Raw genomic sequence first — 25,706 nt, 5'->3', positions numbered from 1 at the left:
TGAAGTTCCTTCATCAGCTTGAGTTTATGCCTCCAGTCATTTGCCGAAATGACCAGCTTGCCTGTGGTTACCGGAATACCGGCTACCTTCGGCGCTACGACAGAATGCTCGCAACGCACGCTGCTTCGATGGCTCTCGGTCGAAGGCCAAGCGGCCAGCGGAGAGGGCTCGCGCGGGAGGAGGCGTGCTCCAACAACCAGAAGTGGACGATGTGACGTCGCATCGTGACGCAGGACCAGTGAAGGCGGATCTTAGCGCCGCTCGCTCGGCGAGCGAGTTGAGGAGGAAAGGCATGGCTAGGGAGGAGGGTAACTTCTAATCGCTTGTAACTCCATTAATACGTAACGCTTCACTTAAATTGTGGTGCGAATGTTCTACTTAAGCTGTACCCTATGCGCCTACAAAATTTGTCCGAACCGTTTCAGGGGCCCTTTAAAGAAATGAAACGCAGGCAACAGGGATGACGATTTTTGTTGTGGGACAAGATACGCCCCAAAGGGTGTAACTTTTTCTAAGAGTGAACAATAATCGTCATCCGTGTTGCCCGCGTTTCCTTTCTTTAACGCTGCGAGCCCGGTACTTCCCAGTCACGAACGGCATGCGCGTTATCAGTGTGACGCAGCTTCTCGAAAGGAAAGTAGCGAGCGGCGAGCTTTCAAGAAAGGAAACTCGGGCAAGACAGATGACGATTATTTTTGTGGGACAAGATAAGCCCCAAAGGGTGTAAATATTTCTAAGAGTGTAAAACAGTTTGCACCCTTTGTGGTGTATATTTGTCCCACAACAATAATCGTCATCCGCCTTGCTTGCGTTTCCTTTCTTGAAAACTCGGCGCTCGCTACTTTCCTATCGAGAATGCTGCGTCACACTGATAACGCGCATGCCGTTCGTGACCGGGAAGTACCGGGCTCGCAGCGTTAAAGAAAGGAAACGCGGGCAAGACAGATGACGATTATTGTTGTGGGACAAGATACACCCCAAAGGGTGTAACTATTTCTAAGAGTATAGAGTGCACTCTTAAAAAAGTTTGCACTCTTTGGGGTGTATATCTGCCGCACAACGATAATCGTCATCTGCCTTGATGCGTTTCCGTTCTTGAAAACGCCGTGCCCGCTACTTTCCTGTCGTGAATGCTATGTCATGCTGATAACGCGCATGCCGTTCGTTATTGGAAAGTACCGGGCTCGCAGCGTTAAAGAAAAGAAGCGCATCAAGGCAGATGACGATTATCGTTCACTCTTAAAACGGTTGCACCTTTTGGGGTGTATATTTGTGCCACAACAATAATCGTCATCTGCCTTGCTTGCGTTTTTTTTTTCTTGTAACTCGGCGCTCGCTACTTTCTTGTCGAGAATGCTGCGTCACACTGATAACGCGCATGCCATTCGTGACTGGAAAGTGCCGGGCTCGCAGCGTTAAAGAAAGGAAACGCGGGCAACACGGATGACGATTATCGTTGTGACAAGAAACGCCCCGGTGCGAGCCCGGCACTTTCCAGTCACGAATGGCATGCGCGTTATCAGTCTGACGCAGCATTCTCGACAGGAAAGTAGCGAGCGCCGAGTTTTCAGGAAAGGAAACGCAAGCAGGGCAGATGACGATTATCGTTGTGGGACAAATATACACACCATGTTATAGTGAGAAACTCGTATGTACACACCAAAGGGTGCAACCGTTTTAAGAGTGCATGTGTAAATGTACAAAGGAGCAATGAAAATGTATTTCACCCCTTGGTATTTAAAGAAATAATTTTGAGAAAAGAAATAATAAAGGTAATGTATATTCTTTTTTTAGGAAAGAGCCTAGCTGCTGATTCTGTTGTCCTTTATTGCGGAATAGACAAAACTTTTCGTCATGATGGCAACATTGAGCGATCAAAACCCATGCGAAAAGCGGCGAGCGGCGTATCTTGACTGAGGAACCGGAGCGATTTTTTGGTGCCACTGAGGGAAAAACATTGCGCGTCTTTGGAGAAGAGAGCTGCGCTTCTAGGTTTAAACAGGTGAGAACCGGTACAGGGTATGTGTGATGATTTCATTGAACGTTTAAGTTGTTAGTGCAAACCAGCAAGGCAGAAACACGACACGCTAAGCCTAACCGCGATTATGCGCGCGGTACAAGTCTGTTTTAAAATGTGGTCGAAGACGTTACATTGAAGAGTTCTAGTTTACGACAGTACATTAGCAAATAACCTGGTAGTCATTGCAAGTGTTGTCAGCGGGGTTGCAACCTTTGCAGTGTTATTGGGTTATGAACTCCAGCGATCTCTTGTGTAGGCAGACGTAGTTACAAATGCGCCTGCTAGTTTTCGTGCTACGTGAACAACCACTTCAGCAAAGTGCGAAGTGTGTAAAACTTCATTTCGCGTATACGCTGCTTGATTGAGTTTGACTTTCGTGTACAGCAGTAGTGTGGCAAAAAGCCAAATGCAGTAAATGCACTGCTGTAGAGGGTAGTGAAGCGAAACGAAGGAAAGCTTCTTGAGCCCGGTTTTTATTTATTCATGTTTTTTTTTAGTTTCGATTCTTGGAAAGTCACTGAGAAGGCGCTCTCGTAATCTAGTAAATGGTGCCGGAGTGAAGGTGTTTTTCTCAAGCAGGGATTGGCTCAGGGTGGTTATGGAAGTGAAATGTTTACCTGTACTCGCGAAAAATTGAGAGCTTCGTATCGGGGCCTATTCAAAACCAATCTCATGTTGGAGGCCTATTATAACACTATAGGTGGTGAAGAATGCATCATAGTTTTCTTCTCCACCAGGTGGTCTCGTGGCAAAATAAACTGTTTGCAGATATATCAAACCAACGTACTCTGTAAACGTTTGTTCATAGCAAATATTGCAGGCGAAGCTGTGCTTTCCCTGAATGTAAAGATTAAAGGTTTTGCCTACCAGATACTGCAAGTACACCTTGATTTGCACTGGTAAGCTCAGGCATGGTGTGACCTGTGTGGCTTTTTTGGGTATCAGATTTATATATTTGTTAAATGCATAAAAAAGGTTGTGTTTTGAAGGTGAGTTATGACATTGTATACTGCATAATGCAGCTTGATATTAATTATGCCACAGGCATTTCGACCGATTTATTTTTGTTAAATTGACTCAATCACCAGAACAAGTTCCTCCATTTGCATTGCTTGGTACATATCCTATGCTAGAGCATTATGTTGTAGTAGATGAGTAAGCAACTTTAAAAACCTTTAAATATTTAGAATGTGGAAGAGGATGGCCTGCTGGCAATTCTGTGATCCGACATTGCAGTGTTACGTTTTCTGACTTGACACTCATGCCAGCACAGCATAAAGATGGGAAGCCAGGCAGCCCTTTGTTTCTAAATTTTATATGCTCATTTGCTAAATGAGTACTTTTAGCCAATAAGTTTGATGTATTTCACTTAATGCATTGGTCATGTGTATCACATTAACCAGAGAACTGGTGTCGTGAAAATAGCAATGTAATATGCAGGGCCGGGATAACGTAACACTATTGCAATCCGTTTTATTCAAAATCTGCAATTAGCCATCCATGTTGGGTCAAAATGGCTCGCGTCCACCGTATGGGTAGGGCAGCCACTATATGGGTGGGACTCGTGCCATTTTGACCTATCACAGAGGGCTAATGACGGCTTTGAGATAAAAAAAGATTGGAATAGTTATCCAGTCCCAGATGTGAAAATAAGTAAGGCACATGTACTGGTTGCAACATTACATTTATAGTTAACATAGTTAACCATTAGAAAGATTTCGCTTACACAAAGCAGCCACATTTGTAGTGATTTTGTCATGTTAAATTTAAAACTAGGCTCAAGAAATAATTTTTCTCTTAAGAAATGTAGGGAGCATTGCTATACCGATTGCTTTTGGCCTCGGGTAACTAAACATTGGTTAGAGCATTGCACGCATAATGCGAAAGCGTGGGATCATTCCCCACCTGCAGCAAGTTGTGTTTTCCTCCACTTTCAGTGCCATTAATTTATCATTTCTTTAATTAATCAGTAAGTACAGGTAATTTATCCCATGTTTTCCTTGGTGTCTTGTTTGTTGGCTTCTCATGATATAAACATTCTTCTGTGATAGTTCCACAATTTTTTCCCATAGAGAGCAAACAAGAATAGATGAAGCAGCGTGATAAAACACGAAGGGTCCAAACATGACGGTGTTGTGCCATTACCACAAGCCCGGATTCCGAATCTGCAAGATGCAGAATCTATCCTGCGAGCGCCATAATTCTCCCTTCACAAGTCAAGATGCTGCGCCTTCGTGCGGGAGAAGCCTCGGCGAAGCAGCGTGTTTAAACGTGTCCGCGTGTGCCCGACAGCCCGGCGCCGCACCTCCCTTGCCTGGAGGTCACCGCGCGCGCGAACTTTGAACCGGGTGGCCAGCGCGGTCGCTGGTTGGACCCCTCGGACGACCGTCGTGTGCTGACTTTGTATTGGGCCGGTTGAGTGACAATGGGCCTCGGGGATTATAAAAGCAGAGACACGCCGCTCGAAAACAGGATCCGCCGACCCCACCTGGAGAGAGGGTCGCTCCCGACTGGGGTGAGATGTGTCACGCGTTTTCGCCGGACGCCGTCGTGCGAGAACAGTCGCGTTTGTGTGAGCTCTCGGCCCCAGTGCCGATCCGTTCATGTCCTGTATGATAACCTGTATATAATGTATAAAGTCCCTTTTGTTATTCTCATCGACGCCAGGCTCGGAGTCTTCGCTACCAACGCTCTGTCACGAAACGGGTGACGAGCGCTACGGGACCACAAAGCCGTTATCGTGGTGCAGCGGTGCAAGTTCGTAACACTGGTGGCACCGGTTGGAAGTTCGTAACACTGGTGGCACCGGGTACAAGTTCGTAACACTGGATGGCAGCTACGGGATTGACCGGCATCAGCTACCTCGGCGCGGTGAGTGCCTGAAGTTTACCTCAAACACCAGACTTTCTCTGACACAGGTTATAGTAGCTTAGGGAAGGATTTGGTGTTGCATTGTGATAACCTTGTGTGTTTCAAGCCTAGTAAGAGTGTTTTGGAAACCAGGGGATGCTGAGGGGGTAAACAGGGCAGTGTGTGATATACTTGCATATGTGTTACTAGTAGTGTTATAGTAGCGTACGGCAGGTATATTCAAAAAGGGTAAACAGCAGGAGGACAGTGTGAACGATGGAGAAGTACAAGGTGAAGGAACTTCTCGAAATTTGTGAGGAGTTGGGCATTGAGTTGGGCTCAACTAAAAGAAAGAATGCGATCCTTGAGGTCATGAGGACTGGGGACGTAACGGCTGAGGAAGCCGCAGAGGCCTTGGCGGGTATCAATGAACGTCGGGAAAGGGAGGAAAGGGAGAAGGAACGTTGCGAGCAGGAAAGGAGAGAACAGGAACGTCGCGAAGAGGAAAAGGAGGAAAGGAGAGAACAGCAACGTCGCGAGGAGGAAAGGAGAGAACAGGAACGTCGCGAAGAGGAAAAGGAGGAAAGGAGAGAACAGCAACGTCGCGAGGAGGAAAAGGAGGAAAGGAGAGAGATTCGTGAGCACGAGCTTAAAATGAAAGAGTTGGAGATCCGAAATAACTCGCCGGCGCCTAGTCTCACTTCTAATGTTCCAAGAATACGCGATCAACTTCCACCCTTTGTCGTCGGAGAGGATATGGCCAAATACCTCGTGAAATTTGAGCACGTGTGTGAACGGAATAGCATTGAGCGATCCCTTTGGGCACAGAATCTGTTAGCGTTGCTCCCTGGGGAGGCATCAGACGTAATAACTTGCTTATCGAAAGAGGCGTTTGAGAGCTACAGTGATGTGAAGGAAGCGCTACTGCGGAAGTACAAATTGTCGCCCGAAGCTTTCCGGCAGAGGTTCCGGTATGCAAAAAAGGGTAAGGAGTCGAATGTTGACTTCGCGTTTCGTCTAAAAGCCGACCTGGTGGAATGGCTGAAGGGCGAAGAGGTTTACGACGACCGCGACAAAATTGTCGAATGCATCGCGTTGGAGCAGTTCTACCGTTGCATTGATGAGGATGTCCGGCTCTGGCTGCAAGATAGGCTAAAGGAGGTTAAGCTAAACAAGGCAGCAGAGTTAGCGGAAGAGTATTACACCCGCCGCAGCTTGCACAGCAAGGCAGTGCGTGTAGAAAAAGCAGATAGAAGAGATGTGTTTTACGGGAAGCCCGACGAACGGAAGGAAATCACGCGTCGCGAGTTTCAGGACGACGAGTCCCTTCCCAAAGAAACTGTAAGGGATGGACAGAATGCATCTCAGAATGATGACGATGGTCCGAAACAGCGAAACGAAATGACGCGTTCTTTTGAAAAACGGAGACCGTTAACCTGCTACAATTGCAAAAAGCAAGGGCACATCGCTGCAAGCTGCCCAGAGAGAATTGCTTTTGCAACGATACAGGAAACTCACAAAAACATACGTCTATTGGAGCCCTATGTGCAGGAAATTAAGGTAAACGGCAAGAAGTGCCGAGCACTGCGGGACTCTGCAGCAACTATGGACGTTGTTCACCCGTCTTTCGTCTCCTCGAGTGATTTTACGGGAGAGTGCGTTAGGATACGGCAAGTGGCCGAGAAGGAGAGTGTCTGTTTACCGATCGCAACGGTTAGCATTGAAGGAGAATTTGGGAAACTTAACACCGAAGCCGCTGTGTCAGCCGCCCTCCCGGAGCAATTTTCCTACCTCTTCTCAAATAGCTCGGAGCAGCTGCTGAGGGATCAGGGCAAATCATTCTTTGCCGACGTGGCGTACATGGCCCCCACGCGATCCAAAGCGCGCCCGCTGTCGAGGGAACTTGACTTAGCGTCGGTGAGCGAAAGGCGGTGCGGCACACGGACCGATCACGGTAACTTGAGTGGCGAGCAGTCACGGGAGAGGCAGAGCTCGGAGGCTGGCCTAGGCGAGCGGGTCCTGGAGGTGAGTGGGAGTGACGCGTGCAGTGCTAGCCGCGATAGAGACGCGACGCCGCAATTAGGCGACGCGGGCTCCACACTCGCTCCGGTTTCCGCCAGCCGGCAGGAGCAGGCTGCAGTTGAAAGAGAAAGTCTGATTCGCGAGCAACAGGAAGACTGTTCATTAGCCGATCTGAGGAAGAGCGTCAAACGGGGAGTGGAAAAAAAGGGGGTTTCATTTGGCAAGGAACCTGGCTTATTGTACCGCCGCTACACGGATAAGCAGGGTCGCAAATATAAGCAGCTTCAGATTCCGCGAAAATATCGCCGGGAAAAATGAATGACCTCATTTGCTTCCTCAGAAGTATGTTTTCGGTCCAAAGCGATTTCAAGGGGACCATTCTATTTGTAATTATTATTGCTGATTAATAATTGTTTCTATTTCGTTGTGTTGATGATTTGAAAACTGATTGTTTGAGCCTTGTGTGCTAGATCGTACACCTGCCTCTTGTTGCAGCGGGAGAAAAAAGGGGAAAACAATTTAGTTAGGTTGATTTGAATTATGGCCTTGTCTGGTGTTTGACGGGAGACAGAGGGCACTTGTTCGTGTTGGGTGTTGCCTTTTGCCGGTCGGTTTTGCAAGCTGCAGAACGACCAAGCGGGACCAGTGGCGAGAAGCAAGGTCTTAGGAACGACCCGAGCGGAGCTGGTCAAGGTGCCTTGGCGACGACGTGGTGAGCAGAGCTCCTGTCCTGGCGAGTCGGACCTGGGCACGTGAGGTTACCTGGCGTCCCGACACTGGACGTGAACTTGGACGAGCCTGACGAACGTGCGCGCCTGGCATCCGAGCCACGTGGAGGCAGCTCGTCTTCCCGGCGCCTTATCTGAGGGCGGGGATGCTGTTGTGCCATTACCACAAGCCCGGATTCCGAATCTGCAAGATGCAGAATCTATCCTGCGAGCGCCATAATTCTCCCTTCACAAGTCAAGATGCTGCGCCTTCGTGCGGGAGAAGCCTCGGCGAAGCAGCGTGTTTAAACGTGTCCGCGTGTGCCCGACAGCCCGGCGCCGCACCTCCCTTGCCTGGAGGTCACCGCGCGCGCGAACTTTGAACCGGGTGGCCAGCGCGGTCGCTGGTTGGACCCCTCGGACGACCGTCGTGTGCTGACTTTGTATTGGGCCGGTTGAGTGACAATGGGCCTCGGGGATTATAAAAGCAGAGACACGCCGCTCGAAAACAGGATCCGCCGACCCCACCTGGAGAGAGGGTCGCTCCCGACTGGGGTGAGATGTGTCACGCGTTTTCGCCGGACGCCGTCGTGCGAGAACAGTCGCGTTTGTGTGAGCTCTCGGCCCCAGTGCCGATCCGTTCATGTCCTGTATGATAACCTGTATATAATGTATAAAGTCCCTTTTGTTATTCTCATCGACGCCAGGCTCGGAGTCTTCGCTACCAACGCTCTGTCACGAAACGGGTGACGAGCGCTACGGGACCACAAAGCCGTTATCGTGGTGCAGCGGTGCAAGTTCGTAACACTGGTGGCACCGGTTGGAAGTTCGTAACACTGGTGGCACCGGGTACAAGTTCGTAACAACGGGCACCCTTCCTGTTTACACAACTCCATATTTTTTTTTTGCGCTGCCCAGTCTATACTTAAAGAATTAACCAACTAGCCCAAACCAAAGTTTTATAGCGAACAAGAGAAGCCTCAGTCCAGAGCTGAGGCTTCCCCTCTTTACTCGTAGATTACTCATCCATCTCATCCAGTATCCATCTTTTTGTGACCTGTAGTGCTTTGCATTAACTTGTAACTTGGCATTTGACCTATAATGCTGAAGTGTTTTGCATTAAATGGACACAAAAGCAAAACATTACATCAGTTTAGACAGATAAAGAATTCTTTGGAAACTCTGCTGACATTAATTTTGAAATGTTAGGTTGATTATTAAAAGGGAAAATGAAGGTCAATTTCAGTTCTTGGATTTTGCACCGAGACCCTGATGCCGGTGTGTGTGTGACGTCATGGATTTCAAAGTATTTTCATGTATTTGAACCGTCTTGGCTGAGTAACAGTACCGAAACTTATGTTCAATCTTTGGAACATAGTTTAGTCTAACGTTACAGCTAAAGAATTGACTGGGCCTTAGAAGAAGGCATCAAAATCTGTGGCATCATGGCGAGCTGGTGCAGGAACTACAAGGAGGTGTCGCCACCAGTCTTTCATTTTTGGCCTTTTTCTGGCTTGCCAAGCGGCTTCTCGTGGTAAGAGAGGTGTTTTTGGTATTGTGGAAGAGTAATCTACAAATACAGAAGAAATCATTTTTATCTTTAGTGTCCCTTAAGTAACTGTTTCACTCGGCATTTAATCCTCCTCTCATCCTAAATTTTTACCATGTTTTTTTTTGCTTGTATTCTTTGTTCATTCGTTCGGTTTGTCTTTTGTGCTGTGCATGTTAATCGTTCCATTTCTCTAGTCTTTTCCATGAGCTAGGCACATGTGGCTGCTGTCGTTGTAATGCTGTATTACCTTACATACTATCATGAACAGCACTAACATGCATTTCTTACCTTCTTACCTTTGTGCTGGCAGTACCGCTATTGACCATTTTTGTCTCCATCACCTCATGTTTTAGTGCTGCAGTATATTGAAGGAAACAATTTTGCCTCTTGTTCTTCGTGTGCACTGTTTGAGCAGTTACAATTGTAGAGCAGTATTAAGTACAGGTAGCCTGTTGTTTTGGTATATAGCTGGTGCTGCTGTCAGCAAATGTGGCAAAAAAAGTTGCCTTCGTTCACTGATTTGTGTGCTGTGACATAGTAGCCTCATCCTAATGACAGTATGCTTTTGTACAGTGAATCTCTTGAATGTGTGATTTTGTGTTTGGTTATATAGTCACAGCTGTCTTCCACACGGGTTGATGATTGCCTCTCACAGATGTCGTCAAATGTTCTGTTTTCACTGCCACTGATGTATGCTTTGAATCCATCCTTTCTTGAACCATTTTCATCCATTTGTCTAATTTGTTCTAGACATATTCGGGCCACTGTAATGTCTTGCTCCCAAGGACGCTGAGAACATTACACACGGCTTGGATTCTGGTTCGCTCTTTATATGCATTTTTTTTTTGCCTATTGACTTTCTCTCCCTTCAATTCCTTTATTTTGTTGGAATGTGGCTATATTTACACTTTATTTAACACCAATGTCACACGGGTAATAGCTTTTGATTTAACAGCCTCAAGGTTTTTGAAACATTCATAGAGTTTCAGGGAGGGTGTTGCCATGCTGCAAAGCCTGTGACTATTGTTTCCATTTGTCACGTTATTGGCCTAAGGGTGGCAACACCATTGCTTCAGTAGTATGAATTGGATGCTACCATGAATGGAAACATGGATGTGCACTGTGCAAACTGCCATTTTCTCGCTCAATGTACATCGGTCTACAGTATGAAATGCTGAAAAAGGTACAAACTAATAAGTTTTATTTCAATATGAAGCCACACTTTTCAGTTCAGAACCCTATAACCAGTCGCGATACAAAGCTTGAAACATAAGCATGCATAGAGCAGCACCACTCATTTCACACATTCACCTGCTGTTGCTCTTTTTCTCCCTTTTTGCAGTGCGCACTTTGCACTGCCATGATGGATCTTGTTTGCCAGGATTCTGCAGAATCTCGCATGGGAACAACACCCACTGTGCTGGTTAGAAGTCCATAGGATACCAGAATGCATGTTACATACATGGAAGCGTTATACATATATAAAATTTAAAAAAAGAGACCATTCTGAAATGGGACACCAGCTGCAATCAATTAATAACAATTCTAAACTTGCCCAGTGTATACTGGCTCTAATGCCATCAACAAACAGGTTTTTAGACCAAGAATACCTACCTCTAACATGGCGAATCACCAGCTTTTGCATATGGCCCTCATAGTGCCCGGCAATTTGCTGGATTCGGCAGCCAGTGGGTTAAGGAACTAAGCAGTGCAGAACTGTGGAAGTTTGTTGCACGGACTAACTTCTGCAGCATCAGAATGTGCAAAATACTTGAACGGAAGCGTGTGCCAGCAGTGTATACCATGATGTGGTCCTCTTGCTATAGGAAGGTGAAGTGTCATTGTGGTTATAGAATTGTGTTGTGCATTAACATCTTATGTTCAAGGTTTATGGCCAAGAAAAGCTTCACTCAAAACACATGAAAGTAATTTTGGCAGTTTGAATAGGCTTTATTGTCCTTTTCAGGCTGACAAGACCTGGTGGCAGCAGCAATGTCATTCTGCTGCGCATTGAGCAATGAGACGCCAGAGCAACCGGTGGTGTCTCCAGCGTCTGGAAATGTGTTCGAACGCCGTCTCATTGCGAAGTATGTCCGGGAACATGGCACAGACCCTATCAATGGCCAGCCACTGACAGAAGATATGCTTATTGATCTGAAGGTTGCTCCAATAGCCAAGCCACGGCCACCCTCTGCTACGAGTGTGCCTGCCTTGCTAAAGGCTTTGCAGGATGAGTGGGATGCTGTGATGTTGCACAGTTTTTCCTTGCGGCAGCAGTTGCAGACAGCACGCCAGGAGCTTTCACACACACTGTACCAGCATGATGCTGCCTGCCGTGTCATCGCCCGTCTCACTAAGGAAGTGACAGCTGCCCGAGAGGCCTTGGCCACACTCAAACCCCAAGCTGCAGGTGGTGGTGCTGCTGCAGGAGCTGCTGTGGAAGCTGTGGCTATGGAGACGACTGAGGAGGCTGGTGGCATGACTGCCGAGGTGGTGCGCCGTCTGCAAGAGAAGGCTGCTTTGCTCACAGCACAGCGAAAGAAACGTGGCAAGGCCATTCCCGAAGACTTGGCCAAGCCTGAAGAGCTTCGGGCCTACCAAACGTTGGGTTCACACCCAGGCCTGCATAGTGCTGGCCTGCCGGGCATCCTAGCCTTAGACGTGAGCCCAACTGACCGTATCCTCACAGGTGGCAGTGACCGAAATGCAGCTGTCTTCAATAAGGACACTGAACAAGTGGTAGCTGTCCTCAAAGGTCACACAAAGAAGGTAAGATATTTTGCACATAGTGTTGCTTATTGTTTCTTATCCTTGCAAACTGTTGCTTTGCCTGGAAGATGTTTAGGTGCATTAATTTCTTAAGACAATGTGTGCTGCTTCTGATGACTTCTGTATTTCTTGGAAGAAAAGGTTGTTTGATAGTGTGCAGCATTGACAGAGATTTAGTATTTGTTAACCAATAGTGACTGCAGGATCAAAGTGCTGTGCAAAACAACCTAGGACATTCTACCGCTAAACTCTACCGCTAAAAGGCACAAAATGCAGGAGCAGGGCAAAAATTTTCTAGTGTCTAAGTTGTGTAGTTCTATATTGTTTCATTGCATGCATAGGTAGAGTCTCCACTTTTAAAGGTCTGCTTAGATTTCCTGCTACGAAATTAATCTTTTATAGTCCTGGTGTTCTGTGATGTTTTGCTAAATCTGGCAGCTGTTGAGGTGAGCTGTCAATTTTCACAGATGCGCCAACAATATAGATGTACTAGTATTCTCGAGCTCGAAGATATACCGTATTAACTTGCATAATGATCGCACTCGCGTAATGATCGCACTCCTGAATGTTGTCAAATTTGATTTTTTTTAAATTTCCCGTGTAATGATCGCACCCCAAACTTGCTGTAGCGATATGTCGTTTACCAAGCCTAGCTAATAATGATTGCGCTTACCATCGGCAGAATGCTATGTGAACGACTCTTCAAGACAAACTGAGTGGTCTGCATGCACCTAACATTCTTGAGCAGATGCCCCATTTCATTCCTTTCATCACTTTCTGCACTTCCATGACAAAAAAAAGCTACAACCAAACTTGCCTTTATTATGTGTAGACTTTATAAGGGTTGTGGTCAACAACAACAAAGGCGCCTTTCGATTCTTTCGATTCTGAGTGGCAATGATAGTGGCCACGTTTACACTGATACGTTAGAAGTGTACCCTATTTATACGCTGATGCTCGTAACGCAGCTAAGATATTCGCACCCACCCGTAGCGGAGACGTGCCGTATTAGGATAGCAGTGAAGACAAATGCCGCAGTTTCTGCAGCGTGCCCGCCATGTGTTTCTATGTCACTGGCAGCTAAGCATGCCCATCTCTGTTTCTGTCCCCTCAAAGTGGACATCGCTACGTTATAATTATTGTCGCAAACTTGCTGATATTAACAATATTATTCATTACTGATACAGAAGAAACTGTTTCAATGCACGTAACGTACTAACGAGAAGAAAATAAATCGCGTTTGGCTTGCTCTGCCGGCCGCCAATTTTTTTTTTTTTTTTGTCCCGCATTACATAAAGCGGCAGCTGCCTATTTGTTGACCTGTTGTCATCCCGCAGCAAACGTGGGATGAAAAAAATTTTTTTTTTCTTTCTGCAGGAAATTTAACTCGCGTAATTTAACCCTGAATTTACATCAATTTTTTTTTTTTACAGAAAAGTGCGATCATTATGCGAGTAAATATGGTAATCACATTTGCGAGACTTTGCTTGACTTGGCAAGAAAAGAAAAGATGCCTTCAAGAAAAGATTGTTCACTGAGCGTGTTCCTTCCCTTCCACATAATACTCTTCATTGGTAGCCACGGATAGATGTGTGAGGCACTCACCGTTATACGTAACCTGGACATGCCCTAATTGCCTTTTTTGCTTCTGTGGGGGGTGCTAGAGATTCCTGTATTGGCTGCCTTGAATGTGCTAGCTGGATGCATCTTCTTTTCGAAGCATTCAATGCTTGTTCTATAAAGCCTGTGTCTGTTAAAGGGCCCCTGACCAGGGTTGAGCATCGCAAACAAAACAAGCGCACCGTGTATGACATGGTGATCGTCGTGTTAGCAAAGCATGGAACTGCTGTGTGGCGCTAAAGCGGTCAAAATTTCAAACGTAAGGCTGCGCACCCTTCCTCTACGAAGCCGCACTTCGAGCAAGATAGTCAAGCTCACATGCACAAATGCCTCTACGCAAGGTGCACTGCTTGCCACATCACCGACCATGCCATACGACTTTGGTTGGTCATCCAATGTGGAGCATTCAACGTTGGCACTGGAAACGCGCCTTGCAGCAAAGCAAAGGAACATTAAAAAAAAAGAAGAGAGGTAGTGCCCATCATTGCAACATGTCGCTGTCCATTGGCTCCGGCATGGGAGAAGGCGGGGAAGCAATGCTGCTTGTGGGACTCTAGTTGAGGCAAAGGTAGAGTGTGTCTCCGTTGACACTTACGCTCGCCTCCTGGCGGGATGGTACCAGGACAGCTCAATTTCTTTTGTGTCCTCCAATAGTGAATTAATTTGAAAAATTATTTTCATAAGAAGCTTCCTAGATGTTGCCACATAGCTTTTTATGTAACCAAAATTTGAAGTGGGGCCTGGTGAGTGGGGCCCTTTTAAGTTATGCTGTTGTAGATGTACCTTCATTATTCTGGTCTAGTCTGATGGTGCCTGTACATATTTTTTGTACAAAGGTCACTTCTTACCCTCGGAATAGTTAGCGGCTTCTAATTTACTACCAAAGCAAAACAGTTTAGTGAAAACTGCTTTCACTGCTTCAGTTCGCCTAACATTAACCTCTCCTACACATCTCTCTCCTTGATAACATCATGCTAAGTCGTACAAACCACTGTCTGCTTGTCCCCACACTTACTAGACGTTAGAGCTGCCTAGCTTCTAGCGATTCGACTAGCAGTTGTCTAGGCCACCACTTGGTAGTGGCTGACGAATTAAACAGCAGCTTGAATGTATAGTACAAAGCATTCTCTTTTCCAACATAAAAGAAACGGCTTATTAGAAATGGCATGCTTCAGGCATCCATGTGATCACGATTAATGGCAAGTCTTTTTATATGGGAAAGCTCAAACTGGTGCACCTGCCTACACAGCTTTAGCCAGTCATAAGAGCAAGTCCTGTGCAGAGTGCATAAGTTTTTGTGCCAGTGTTCCCTAGATTACTGGTAAGCATGGTTCCATTCTCATGGGTTGGTGCTCTGGTCATTTCTGGCGCTTGTGCCATTAAACACCACAAATCAATCTATTCTCATGGGTAAAAAACAATTGTGTGACGCTTACAAGTCACTGATGTATATTGAATTTTTGCAAGGGCAACAGCAAAGTCATCAACTGCACTGACAATTAAAGAAAAGTACGAAAATGTGATTTGCTGTGTGCTTTTTTGTTTGACACTCCATGTACAGTTATTGCCATAGTACGGGGTGTGCCAGCTACCACATGCCCCTTCCCACTGTGCAGGGTAGCATACCGAAACTATGGTTAACCTTCCTGCCCCTTTCTATACATCCTTTCTCCCGCTCTTTAAAGGGACACTAAAGAGAAAAATTATTTCTTCTGTATGAGTAAATTGCCTCTCTACTACACCAAAAACACCACTCTTACCATGATAAGACACTTGGTAAGCCAGAAAAAGTGCAAAAACGAAAGATGGGTGGCGACGCCTCCTTGAAGTTCCCGCACCTGGTCGCTGTGACGTCATGGATTTTAATGGCATCTTCTAGGGCCTACTTAATTATATAGCGGTACAGATTGACTACATTGTGTTCTAAAGGAACCAAAGGAACATGGCAAGTTTCGGGAACCTTTACTCAGCCAACGCGGCCCAAACTCGAAAACACTTTCGAAGCCCTCACGTCATACTGACATACCGACATTGGCGTTTAGGCACGAATGTCAAATACTGATACTTCGACCTTCATTTCCTTGCCTAATAATCAAACTATTATTTTGAAATGACTGCCTGCAGTGTTCTCAAATGATGCTTTATTAGTCTAAACTGATTTGTTGTTTCGCTTTAGTGTCCCTTTAAAAAAAAATAAAAGAAAACTGAGCTTAGTACGAGGGCATAAATTATTGCATGTTGTTAGCAACCATTTGAAGATAGGACCAATAGTCATTCTCCATGATAAAATATTTATAATTAACCTTTATAACTTGTGTTCACTGTAGTATCATTATTAGACCTTTAGAGTATATTTGAAACTTCAGTTTCAGTTCATGGTGTATTACAGTTTGTGCAGTTTTTTTTTTTCCTCCACTGCTTTTGAAATAACGGCCATGAAATTTCAAAATGCTGATGCAACTCTGTTTTTGTGCCACAGTAGTCCTGCTCTTAAACATGCCATGAATCAATCTGAACGCCATGAATGTCATCTGAAGAAGGCCTGCTTTGACAACTGAGCACATACAGTACTATCTCTGTTGTGCAGTTGACACTGGCCTACCAGATGCCTCATATTGACCGAAAACAGAAGTGCTTGTTAGACATGCTGTACCGCAGGAGTCTTAAACACAGATGGCACAAAGTGCTGGACACACGTGCACACACAAAAAGTTTGCAGCTGTTATTTTGGGAAGGGAATAGGCATCACTCATTTGTTTTGGTTGCATGCTAGTGCCACTTTTGCCCCTCTCGTTTGCCATTACATTTGCTGTGCTATCTGTGCTCCAGGACTTGTCAGGTGACAAGCTTGCCATGTGATGGCTGAAGCATGGCTAAATGCTTTCAGGGTTAAAAAGGCTCTGTAATAATTTTTCTGCATACCTTAGAAACACAGTAGAATAAGTGCAATGGACAGCCGAATAAGTGCAGATGCAGTAGTGCAGATGCAGTAGTGCAGTGCAGTGCAGTAGAATAAGTGCAGATGGACAGCCGCCTCGCCCACTTGCTCGAAGCCAAACAGTCTCTAATGACACGATGGAAGAGCCAGCGTCTCAACCGCAGGCTCCGCAAACGCATTGCACAACTGAACCAGACCATAATGGAACACTGCAGCACCCTATCCAAACAGCAATGGGACGAGGTGTGTAACTCCGTCGACGGACAGGTCCGCAACGGGAAGACGTGGAACCTCCTCAAACACCTGCTCGACGACACCAACACCCGCACAAACCAGCGCCACTCGCTCACCAAAGTCCTTCACCAGGCCAAAGGCACCGCTTCGCCGGATGACATCGTCAAGACGCTTGTGCATAAGTACCTGCCGATACCCAAAGGCCCGCCGACCCTATATCCCGATTACACCGGTACCGACAACAGTCTCCTAGACGCCGATTTTTCCGTCGAAGAGATACGCCGGGCTCTCCATGAACTAAACGGCCGTTCCGCCCCAGGCCCCGATGGCATAACCAACAAGCTCCTGCGGAACTTAGACGACCCCTCGGTCGTGTACCTCACGGACGCCATCAATGACGTGTGGGGGCGGGGCGAGTTACCTGATGCCTGGAAACTAGCCCAGACGATCCTCATTCCGAAACCGGGCAAGGCGCCTGGCGTCGATAACCTTCGCCCCATCTCGCTAACGTCGTGCGTGGGTAAGGTGGCCGAGCATGTCGTACTCAACAGAGTCGGCCGGTATCTCGAAGACCAGTACTGTTACACACACCACATGATCGGCTTCAGACCCGGGCTCTCGACTCAGGATACGATGCTTCTCCTGAAACACCAAATCATAGACGCCGGGGCTACTTGGGGCACCCGCGCCATACTTGGCCTTGACCTGGAGAAGGCTTTCGATAACATCCAGCACTCGGCAATACTAAAGGCGATCACGGCCTTAGGGCTCGGGCGCCGGTTCTACGAGTTCGTCTGCTCCTTCCTAACCCGTCGCAAGGCCGTGCTCCGTGTCGGAGACCTCACGTCGGAAGAAGTCGAGCTCGGACAGCGTGGCACCCCCCAGGGCTCCGTCCTCTCGCCGACGCTGTTCAACCTGGTGATGATTGGGCTCTCCGAACGCCTGTCGAAGATACAAGGCCTCAACCATACGGTATACGCGGACGACATCACCATTTGGTGCTCCGCGGGGTCGGATGGCTTTATCGAATCCGCTCTGCAGGAGGCAGTCGAAACTGCCGAATCCTACCTCGACCACACGGGCCTCAAGTGCTCCTCCGCCAAATCGGAGTTGTTGTTGTACAGCCCAAAACGACGAGGCAAAAGGCCTAACGGATGGAAACCACCCACCGAGCGCAACATCACTGTCCGCACCAGAGACGGTCGCCCAATCCCCAGGGTTGACTCCATCCGAGTACTGGGAATGATTATCGAGGCAGGCGGATCCAACATCCAAACGGTCCACAAGCTGACGACAAAGACGGAGAACGCAATATGACTTGTACGCAGGGTGGCCAACCGTCACCACGGCCTCAAAGAAGACAATCTGCTGCGTCTCGTACATGCGTTCGTCCTATGTCACTTCACCTACGTCGCAGCAATGCATAAGTGGAAACAATCGGAGCGTGAGAAGCTCAATACACTAATCCGAAAGGTAGTGAAGCGGGCCCTTGGGCTCCCGATCACGACGCCGACGTATCGACTCCTCGAGCTCGGGGTGCACAATACCCTCGAAGAGATCGCTGAGGCTCAGGAGAGAGCGCAGATGATACGACTGACGATGACGAAGACCGGCCGTCACATCTTGCGCGAGCTCGGGTACTTCCCACTGAACACCCAGGATCCCACCGGAGCTTACGCCGGTTCCCCGCGAGCTCCGCGACCTGATCACGATCGCGCCCATTCCGCGAAACGTCCATCCGGAACACAATCGAGGCAGGCGCCAAGCCCGGGCCACCGCGTTCCTCAAACGAGTAAACAAGAAAGCGGATGACGTCGCTTTCGTGGACGCCGCCGCCTACCGATGCAACCGAGCCTTCGCCGCGGTAGCGGTCTCGTCTTCGCAACGAACTTTAAACGCCGCCACGGTACGCACACGTGATCCCGAGGTGGCGGAGCAAGTGGCCATAGCCCTGGCAATGCTCGACGATAAGCGAACCACAATATTTAGCGACTCGAGACCAGCCATCAAAGCGTTCGAGAGAGGAGTCGTCTCCGTCAAGGCATTACGCATCCTCCGCGGCGCTGATCCAAGCACCCTCAAACACCACACCGTCATCTGGTTTCCCGCCCACCTGGGTCGGATTCCGGGCGCCCCGCCCAACCTCAACGAGACAGCCCACGACGCTGCGCGCGCGCTTACCGACCGCGCCGTCACCCCCGGGCAACTACGTCTCGATGAGTTGGAGGCGAACAGGGATGCCCCAATAACATACAATGAAATAACCAAACACTTTTCCTTGGGACGACGACTCTTTCCGCCCCCGCACCCCAAACTAAACAGGCCGCAGGCGCTAACGCTACGCTTATTACAGACGGATACCTATCCAAACCCGGCCACCTTACACATAATCTACCCGGACGTCTACCCAGACGATGCGTGCCCCTCGTGCGGGGTCACGGCGACACTCGCACACGTGCTCTGGGAGTGTAGAAACGCTCCGCCCGACTCTACCTCCGACAAGTGGGAGAAGACCCTAAGAAGCCCGCTCCTACAAGACCAGCAATGGGCCGTCCAGCAGGCTCGCGCAGCGGCCGCCAGGTATTCCCTGTCGGTCCCTGCGTGGGAGACGCCCACTGCGCGCTGACGTGCGTCCTGCAGGACTTTTATTAAAGTTTTTCCAATCCAATAAGTGCAATGCGTTTTAATAAGTATACTGCCAAATAAATTTTTGCAAAGATCAATAACAATGGACAAAAAGAGCACAAGAGTAGTTTACGTTCCCCATTCCCCCTTAAAAGTGTGTTTTCACTTAGCTGGGGTGGCACCTGTAGTAATGCTCTGCCTATTTCTCCTTTCTTTACCTTTACATGATTACATCACATGTGGTAACCCTTCATGATTGGCGTTTTACAAAGACATCCGAGAGTTGTAGTGGAGTGGTGACAGGACAAGTGGGATGCATTAACTGCCACTTTCATGTTTGCTAGAAGATTGGAGGGATGTGCTTAAGTAATTCATGGTCATGAACAATTGTCCAGTGGCTGGCATCTATGGGCTGTCTCTCTGCCTATGACATCGACAGTGGCAAAAGAGAAAGGGCTTTTAATACTACAGGAGAGAGGGCAATCTGTTATGAGAGATTGTGGGCTCCCAGTTGCAAGCAGGGGAATAATATTCGACTCGCACTTTCATGGCAGCAGATCTCGTTTTTTTTTTTTCCATGTACACAACGAGTTGTCATGGCCCTCTGAGAAAATTTGATGCCTTATAGTAAGGCACCTCTTGTCAAGGTCAAGGCCAGTGCAAATGAATTTTCCAAGTTATTGAGAGCTACTTACTGACTAGTCCATCTTTAATGTCAGTCATGTTTCACTTTGTCAAAAATTGAATAAGCTGTGGTATAAAACTAATCTGCATTCAAATATTTTATTCATATTTGAAAATGCTTGCCTACATTTTTTTTTATCATTTGAATGCGCCAGAGAAGCATGCATGCTCTGTACAAGAGTGCAGTGATAACTGCTGGGCTATGATTCCAAGTATAACTTGTAACATGATTTGACGTTTTGGACACACATATGTGCATTAGGCCCAAAACAATGTTATCTGTTTAGTGGAATGCACTATTGAGAGGCAGTATGTATCATGCATGCAAGCTCTTCTTTTTCATTTATTTTGCGCAGGTGACATCAGTGGTATTCCACCCAGATGAAGACACAGCAGTGACAGCATCACCAGACACCACAGTGCGTGTCTGGCACATCCCATCTGCACAGACAACTCAGATTATTCGTGCTCACGAGGGACCAGTAACTGGGCTTAGCTTGCATGCAACCGGTGACTACCTGCTGTCGACGTCAACTGACCAGCATTGGGCTTTCTCTGACCTTCACACTGGCCGTGTGCTTGCTCGTGTGCTTGACAATTGTGGCCTAACAGCAGCTGAGTTCCATCCTGATGGTCTAATTTTAGGCACAGGCACATCAGATGCCTTAGTCAAGATTTGGGATTTGAAAGAGCGCACTAATGTCGCAAACTTCCCAGGTCACTCAGGCTCCATCACAGCACTGGCATTTTCAGAAAACGGATATTACCTGGCCACAGCAGCAGGGGATGCTGCTGTAAAGCTGTGGGATTTGCGTAAGCTGAAGAACTTTAGAACTATTGTCCTGGAAGACGGCTATGAAGTGCGGGATTTGTACTTCGATCAGAGTGGTACCTACCTGGCAGTGGCAGGAACAGATGTCCGTCTCTACCTTTGCAAGCAGTGGGACACACTGAAGGTATTTTCGGACCACACAGCTTTGGCAACAGGTGTGCGATTCACTCACCGTGCCCGCAATGTGGCCTCTGTCTCCATGGATCGTACCCTCAAGATTTACGGGTTATCATAGGAACCACAGGGCTGACACTCTGCCAGTCATCTTTTCCCAGACAAGAAGCATTTGCCATCCAAGTCCAGAAGACTTCATTCCTTTACATTTTATTCTAATAAAGTTACTTCTAAAAGTATCAGGCCTTTGTAACTGTTAGTGATAGTTAGCCCATCTCATTTGCATTTGCAGTTTTGAAAAATGATGCATCCAGCAAAATCTTTTATCTGCATTGTTGGTTGCCCTTGCAATAGAATTTCGAGCTATGCTGGCGTAGCTTTTGTGTAATAATTTGTTACTTGTAAAAGCAGCGGGAGAATTCTATACTGACCTGTACAGTACCCAGAGGACTCGGAAGTACTCTATTCGAAACAATGAACAGTTTACAGAAACTCCTCCTATAACTAGAGGTGAGGTCAGAAGGGCCTTGCAAGACATGAAACGGAGAAAAGCGGCAGGAGAATATAAAAAACGGTCTAACCAAAGATGGAGGAGACATAATGCTTGAAAAACTGGCGGCTCTCTATACGAAATGTCTATCAACTATAAGGGTCCCAGAAAACTGGAAGAATGCAAACATTATACTAATCCACAAAAAGGGAGACATTAAAGAACAGAAAAATTATAGGCCTATTAGCTTACTCCCAGTATTATATAAAATATTTACCAAAATAATCTTCAGTAGAATAAGAGCAACATTGGACTTTAGTAACCAAGAGAATAGGCAAGCTTCAGGAAAGGATACTCTACAATGGATCACATCCATGTCATTAAACAGGTTATCGAGAAATCCAACGAGCACAATACACCTCTCTATATGGCTTTCATAGATTACGAAAAAGCATTTGATTCAGTAGAGATACCAGCAGTCATAGAGGCATTGCGTAATCAAGGAGTACAGACCGCTTATGTAAATACCTTGGAAAATATCTACAGAGATTCCACAGCCACCTTAATTCTACACAAGAAAAGTAGGAAGATACCTTTAAAGAAAGGAGTCGGACAAGGAGACACAATCTCTGCAGTTATATTCACTGTGTACTTGGAAGAAGTACAGTATTCAAGCTATTAAACTGGGAAGGTTTAGGAGTAAGGATCGAAGGCGAATACCTTGCCAACCTTCGGTTTGCTGATGACATTGTTCTATTCAGCAACACTGCAGATGAGTTACAACAAATGATTGAGAACCTTAACAGGGAGTGTAAGAGTGGGGCTGAAGATTAATATGCAAAAGACAAATATGATAAATAACTGGGCAAGGGAACAAAAGTTCAAGATTGCAAGTCAGCCTCTAGAGTCTGTGAAGGAGTACGTTTACCTAGGTCAACTAATCACAGGGAACCCTGACCATGAGAAGGAAATTCACAGAAGAATAAAAATGGGTTGGATTGCCTATGGCAAACATTGTGAGCTGACTGGAAGCTTGCCATTATCATTGAAAAAGAAAATATACAATCAGTGCATTTTACTGGTGCTGACATATGGGGCAGAGACTTGGAGACTGACAAAGAAGCTTGAGAACAAGTAGCGGACTGTGCAAAGAGCGATAAAACGAAGAATGCTAGGCAAGAAAGAGCGATTTGGATTAGTGAGCAAATGGGTATAGACGATATTCTAATAGACATCAAGAGAAAAAAATGGCGCTGGGCAGGTCATGTAATGCACAGATTAGATAACCATTGGACCATTAGGGTGACAGAAAGGTTACCAAGATAAGGGAAGTGCTGTAGAGGACTGCAGAATTCGCTGGTGCTAGTTGGAATTGGTTGGCACAGGACAGGGGTAATTGGAGATCGTAGGGAGAGGCCTTAGTCTGCAGTGGACATAAATAGTCTGATGATGATGATGATGATGGACACCCTGAATAATGGTCTTAGTAGCAGCAAGGTAGTCATTCACAAGGCTTAGTTGGACTGCCACCTGTAGTGAACTCTATTGTAATCTCACATGGGTTTCAAATGAGTAGACGCAAACATGTGAAACTGTGCATGTAACTGTTGCTACTGGAGATTGTTTCCCTCTAAGCGTACATGCTGTGCTTTCAAACAATATGGAACTCTGGAGTGTGTTAATGCCCACAAGTTTTGTACTGAACACTCATAATGGGCATTGACTTGCATTCAAAGGGAAAATTATTTCCTGTCTTACATACTGGAACAAGAGCAGCACACAGCTCGAAAACAATGTGCTGAGAATGTTCAACAGTACTCAAATGCATAATCAAAAGTTGCAGATAAAAGCACAACTCGTTATCAACCTTTGATAGTGCATTATTGTTGCTGGGCTGGTTGGTTCATACAGTGCAAAAAATACAAGTAAAGAAACAACTGAACAGGAAGAACATCAAAGAGAGACACAAAGCAGGGCCTGCTATAGAAGGAATATAACGTACTAATACAACTTGCTTTGCTAGTTCGCTCATGCTTCTTTCGATGGAAAAGGTTGGACAGGAAAGAATATCTTTTCTATTCTTTCCTATCTGGTCATTTCCTTGTTTTTGAATCTTTTCCAGTGCAAGAACTTTGATAGTGCATTTGAGTGGCTGTTGAAAGTTATCATTGCAATGCACGCAATGTTAGCAGTCCAATGATGCCTTCGTGAAATTTGATAGGGCTGTCATGACTGGCAGTCTTGAGCTCCGATTACGCCTGGCCCATGTTGACCAAGACACACATCTGGCCATAAAACTCTTCTGACCTGAAAACGTCTGACCTGGTTCAGCTTTGTATACTCGTGTAGAATCCTATGTAACCTATCAATCTCAACTTCACCCCTTTTCTCTACTTGTTTTCCTTTTGCTGCAGAGCAGTGTTGTTTTAATGCTTATAACTCTCGTTGATTCCTGGAAGCATAGGCACCAACTACAGGAGGGCTCCGGAGTCCGAGCCCCCTCTGGAGTTTTCCCGGAGGAGGCAAAGCAACCCCCGCCCCCCACCCAAAGTGTCATTACCAGAGTTTTGTCACCCATATAATTTGAGGTTACTTTTGACTTCTCTCGACCTTTTCACTTAAAATTTTATTGTTGCTAGTAGCTTACTGCATCATTGCTGGCCCAGATGAGCACGGCTTTTGATTCATACTTTCTCTGTCTTTCTGCAAATCCTGACAATAGGAAGACAAGTGCATTAGAAGTACTAGCAGCGGCTGCCTCATCCGCATTTTCTCACTTCAACATTGTTTTAAATTTCCTCTGTAAACAATATGCACATATACAATATATTTAAATATACACACAGGACAAAGTTTATTACAGTTGAACCCACTTACAACAATATACAAGTGCTACGAACATTCCATTGTTATAACCGATAACTATTGTAACCGGGTTGCGTGAAAAAATCAAAATGGGGGGATGGCAGAGCTGACATGGGAATAAATATATAAGCAGGGAGGCCAGTGCCCCTCCTCACCACCTTCCTCCGCCCGACTGATGATTGTGTTCACACATTTAACTGCTTCCTGGGCGCTCCGATTGCATGCAACAAGCCGTGACTGTCGACGTTAAAAGAATGGCACTGATATGACAACTGCAAAGAGGTGTCACGGGTGGCAAGCGATATGCGAGCACCGCCGAGGCATCACTTTGGTGGCTCCAAAAGGGGCCTTTTAAAAATTGCGAGAAGGCTGCCATGGCAGCCTGTCAGTTTGAGAAATCCAGAAGAAATTCTGAGGAGAGATCGTCACAAGTATCTCACCATGTTCTCACTGGCTTGCACGAGAGAAGCCTATGTCCGTCAGCCGTGCATGTTTTAGGCACGAAGCTTGCTGACATCCTTCTTCAAGGCATCCAAGTGCTCCACTTAGTGCAGCGGAAGGTTCCTCGCAAAAACGAAGCCCCGGAGGAGACTGAATCATGCCGGGCCTCCTGTGAGGACAACGTTGAGGCAGCCTGCCCTACCGCTTCATCGCTGTCACCATCGCTATCCGATGCAAGCACGTTCGTGACGATCGTCTCATCGGTTAGAAGCACTTAGTTTCGAAATCTATAACAGTGTACTTTCTTTTCACCGGCAACAGCGTGCATTGCTGATGACCAGCAGGCGGATAAGCTATCTTCTGTTTCGGCGGTGAGTCAAGCAAAGTTGAGAAACCGCGTGGCCAGGAATGACTTTGACACATCAAACAAAAACTAACGCAAGCGATAAAGCTGTTCGCAGAACTGCACTGAATGAGGAGCCAGCAAGCAACAGTCGAGCAATCTGCTTGCAGTGCAGTTGGCGTGGTCCATTTGCGTTTCGGAGAGCGGGACGGCGTAGATCTATGGCCGCAGCCCATTCATGTTCGGAGGGGTGGAAGGGCGACAGGAAAGAGCGGCGCGAGGATGGCTGGAAAATGAGCGTGCAGCGGTTGTTGGAGCGGCGGCTCATCGTGCAGCGGCTCGAATTTCTCGTTTTCTTTTTTTCCTTTCGAGGATTTCGGTTTTCACTACCTTTCAGCTCGGGACACCCAGCAGCCAGACTTCATCGTTAAAACTGATAATGCGGCATCGGGGCATTGTAGTAAGGGGGTGATTTCACCATGGAAAGCATACAAAACTTGACAGTGCAGTAGCTTCTCATTGTTATAACCAATATATTGTTAAAACCGGTATCATTATAAGTGGGTTTGACTGAATATTTTTGATGGAGAAGCAAGTAAC

General features: G+C 46.8%; 1 protein-coding gene across 2 annotated transcripts; it reads left to right on the top strand.

Moving 5' to 3' along the window:
* The first annotated feature begins 1,836 nt into the window (after positions 1–1,836).
* Positions 1,837–21,206, top strand: Prp19 (pre-mRNA processing factor 19). Of its 2 annotated transcripts, none has more exons than XM_065436718.2 (3): positions 1,837–2,019; positions 11,118–11,920; positions 20,378–21,206. In XM_065436718.2, the coding sequence occupies exons 2-3, from the start codon at positions 11,144–11,146 to the stop codon at positions 21,086–21,088; spliced, it is 1,488 nt and encodes a 495-aa protein (XP_065292790.1). In that variant the 5' UTR covers positions 1,837–2,019; positions 11,118–11,143; the 3' UTR covers positions 21,089–21,206. The 2 variants fall into 2 exon arrangements, with proteins under 2 accessions (XP_065292790.1, XP_065292789.1); XM_065436717.1 differs by having other exon boundaries at positions 1,840–2,002.
* The last annotated feature ends 4,500 nt before the right edge of the window (positions 21,207–25,706 follow it).

The sequence above is a fragment of the Dermacentor albipictus genome, chromosome 1, assembly GCF_038994185.2.
Source record: "Dermacentor albipictus isolate Rhodes 1998 colony chromosome 1, USDA_Dalb.pri_finalv2, whole genome shotgun sequence".
In the NCBI taxonomy this organism is placed as follows: domain Eukaryota; kingdom Metazoa; phylum Arthropoda; class Arachnida; order Ixodida; family Ixodidae; genus Dermacentor; species Dermacentor albipictus.
Note: the sequence above shows the minus strand (reverse complement) of the source record. Positions and strands in the feature narration are given on the sequence as shown.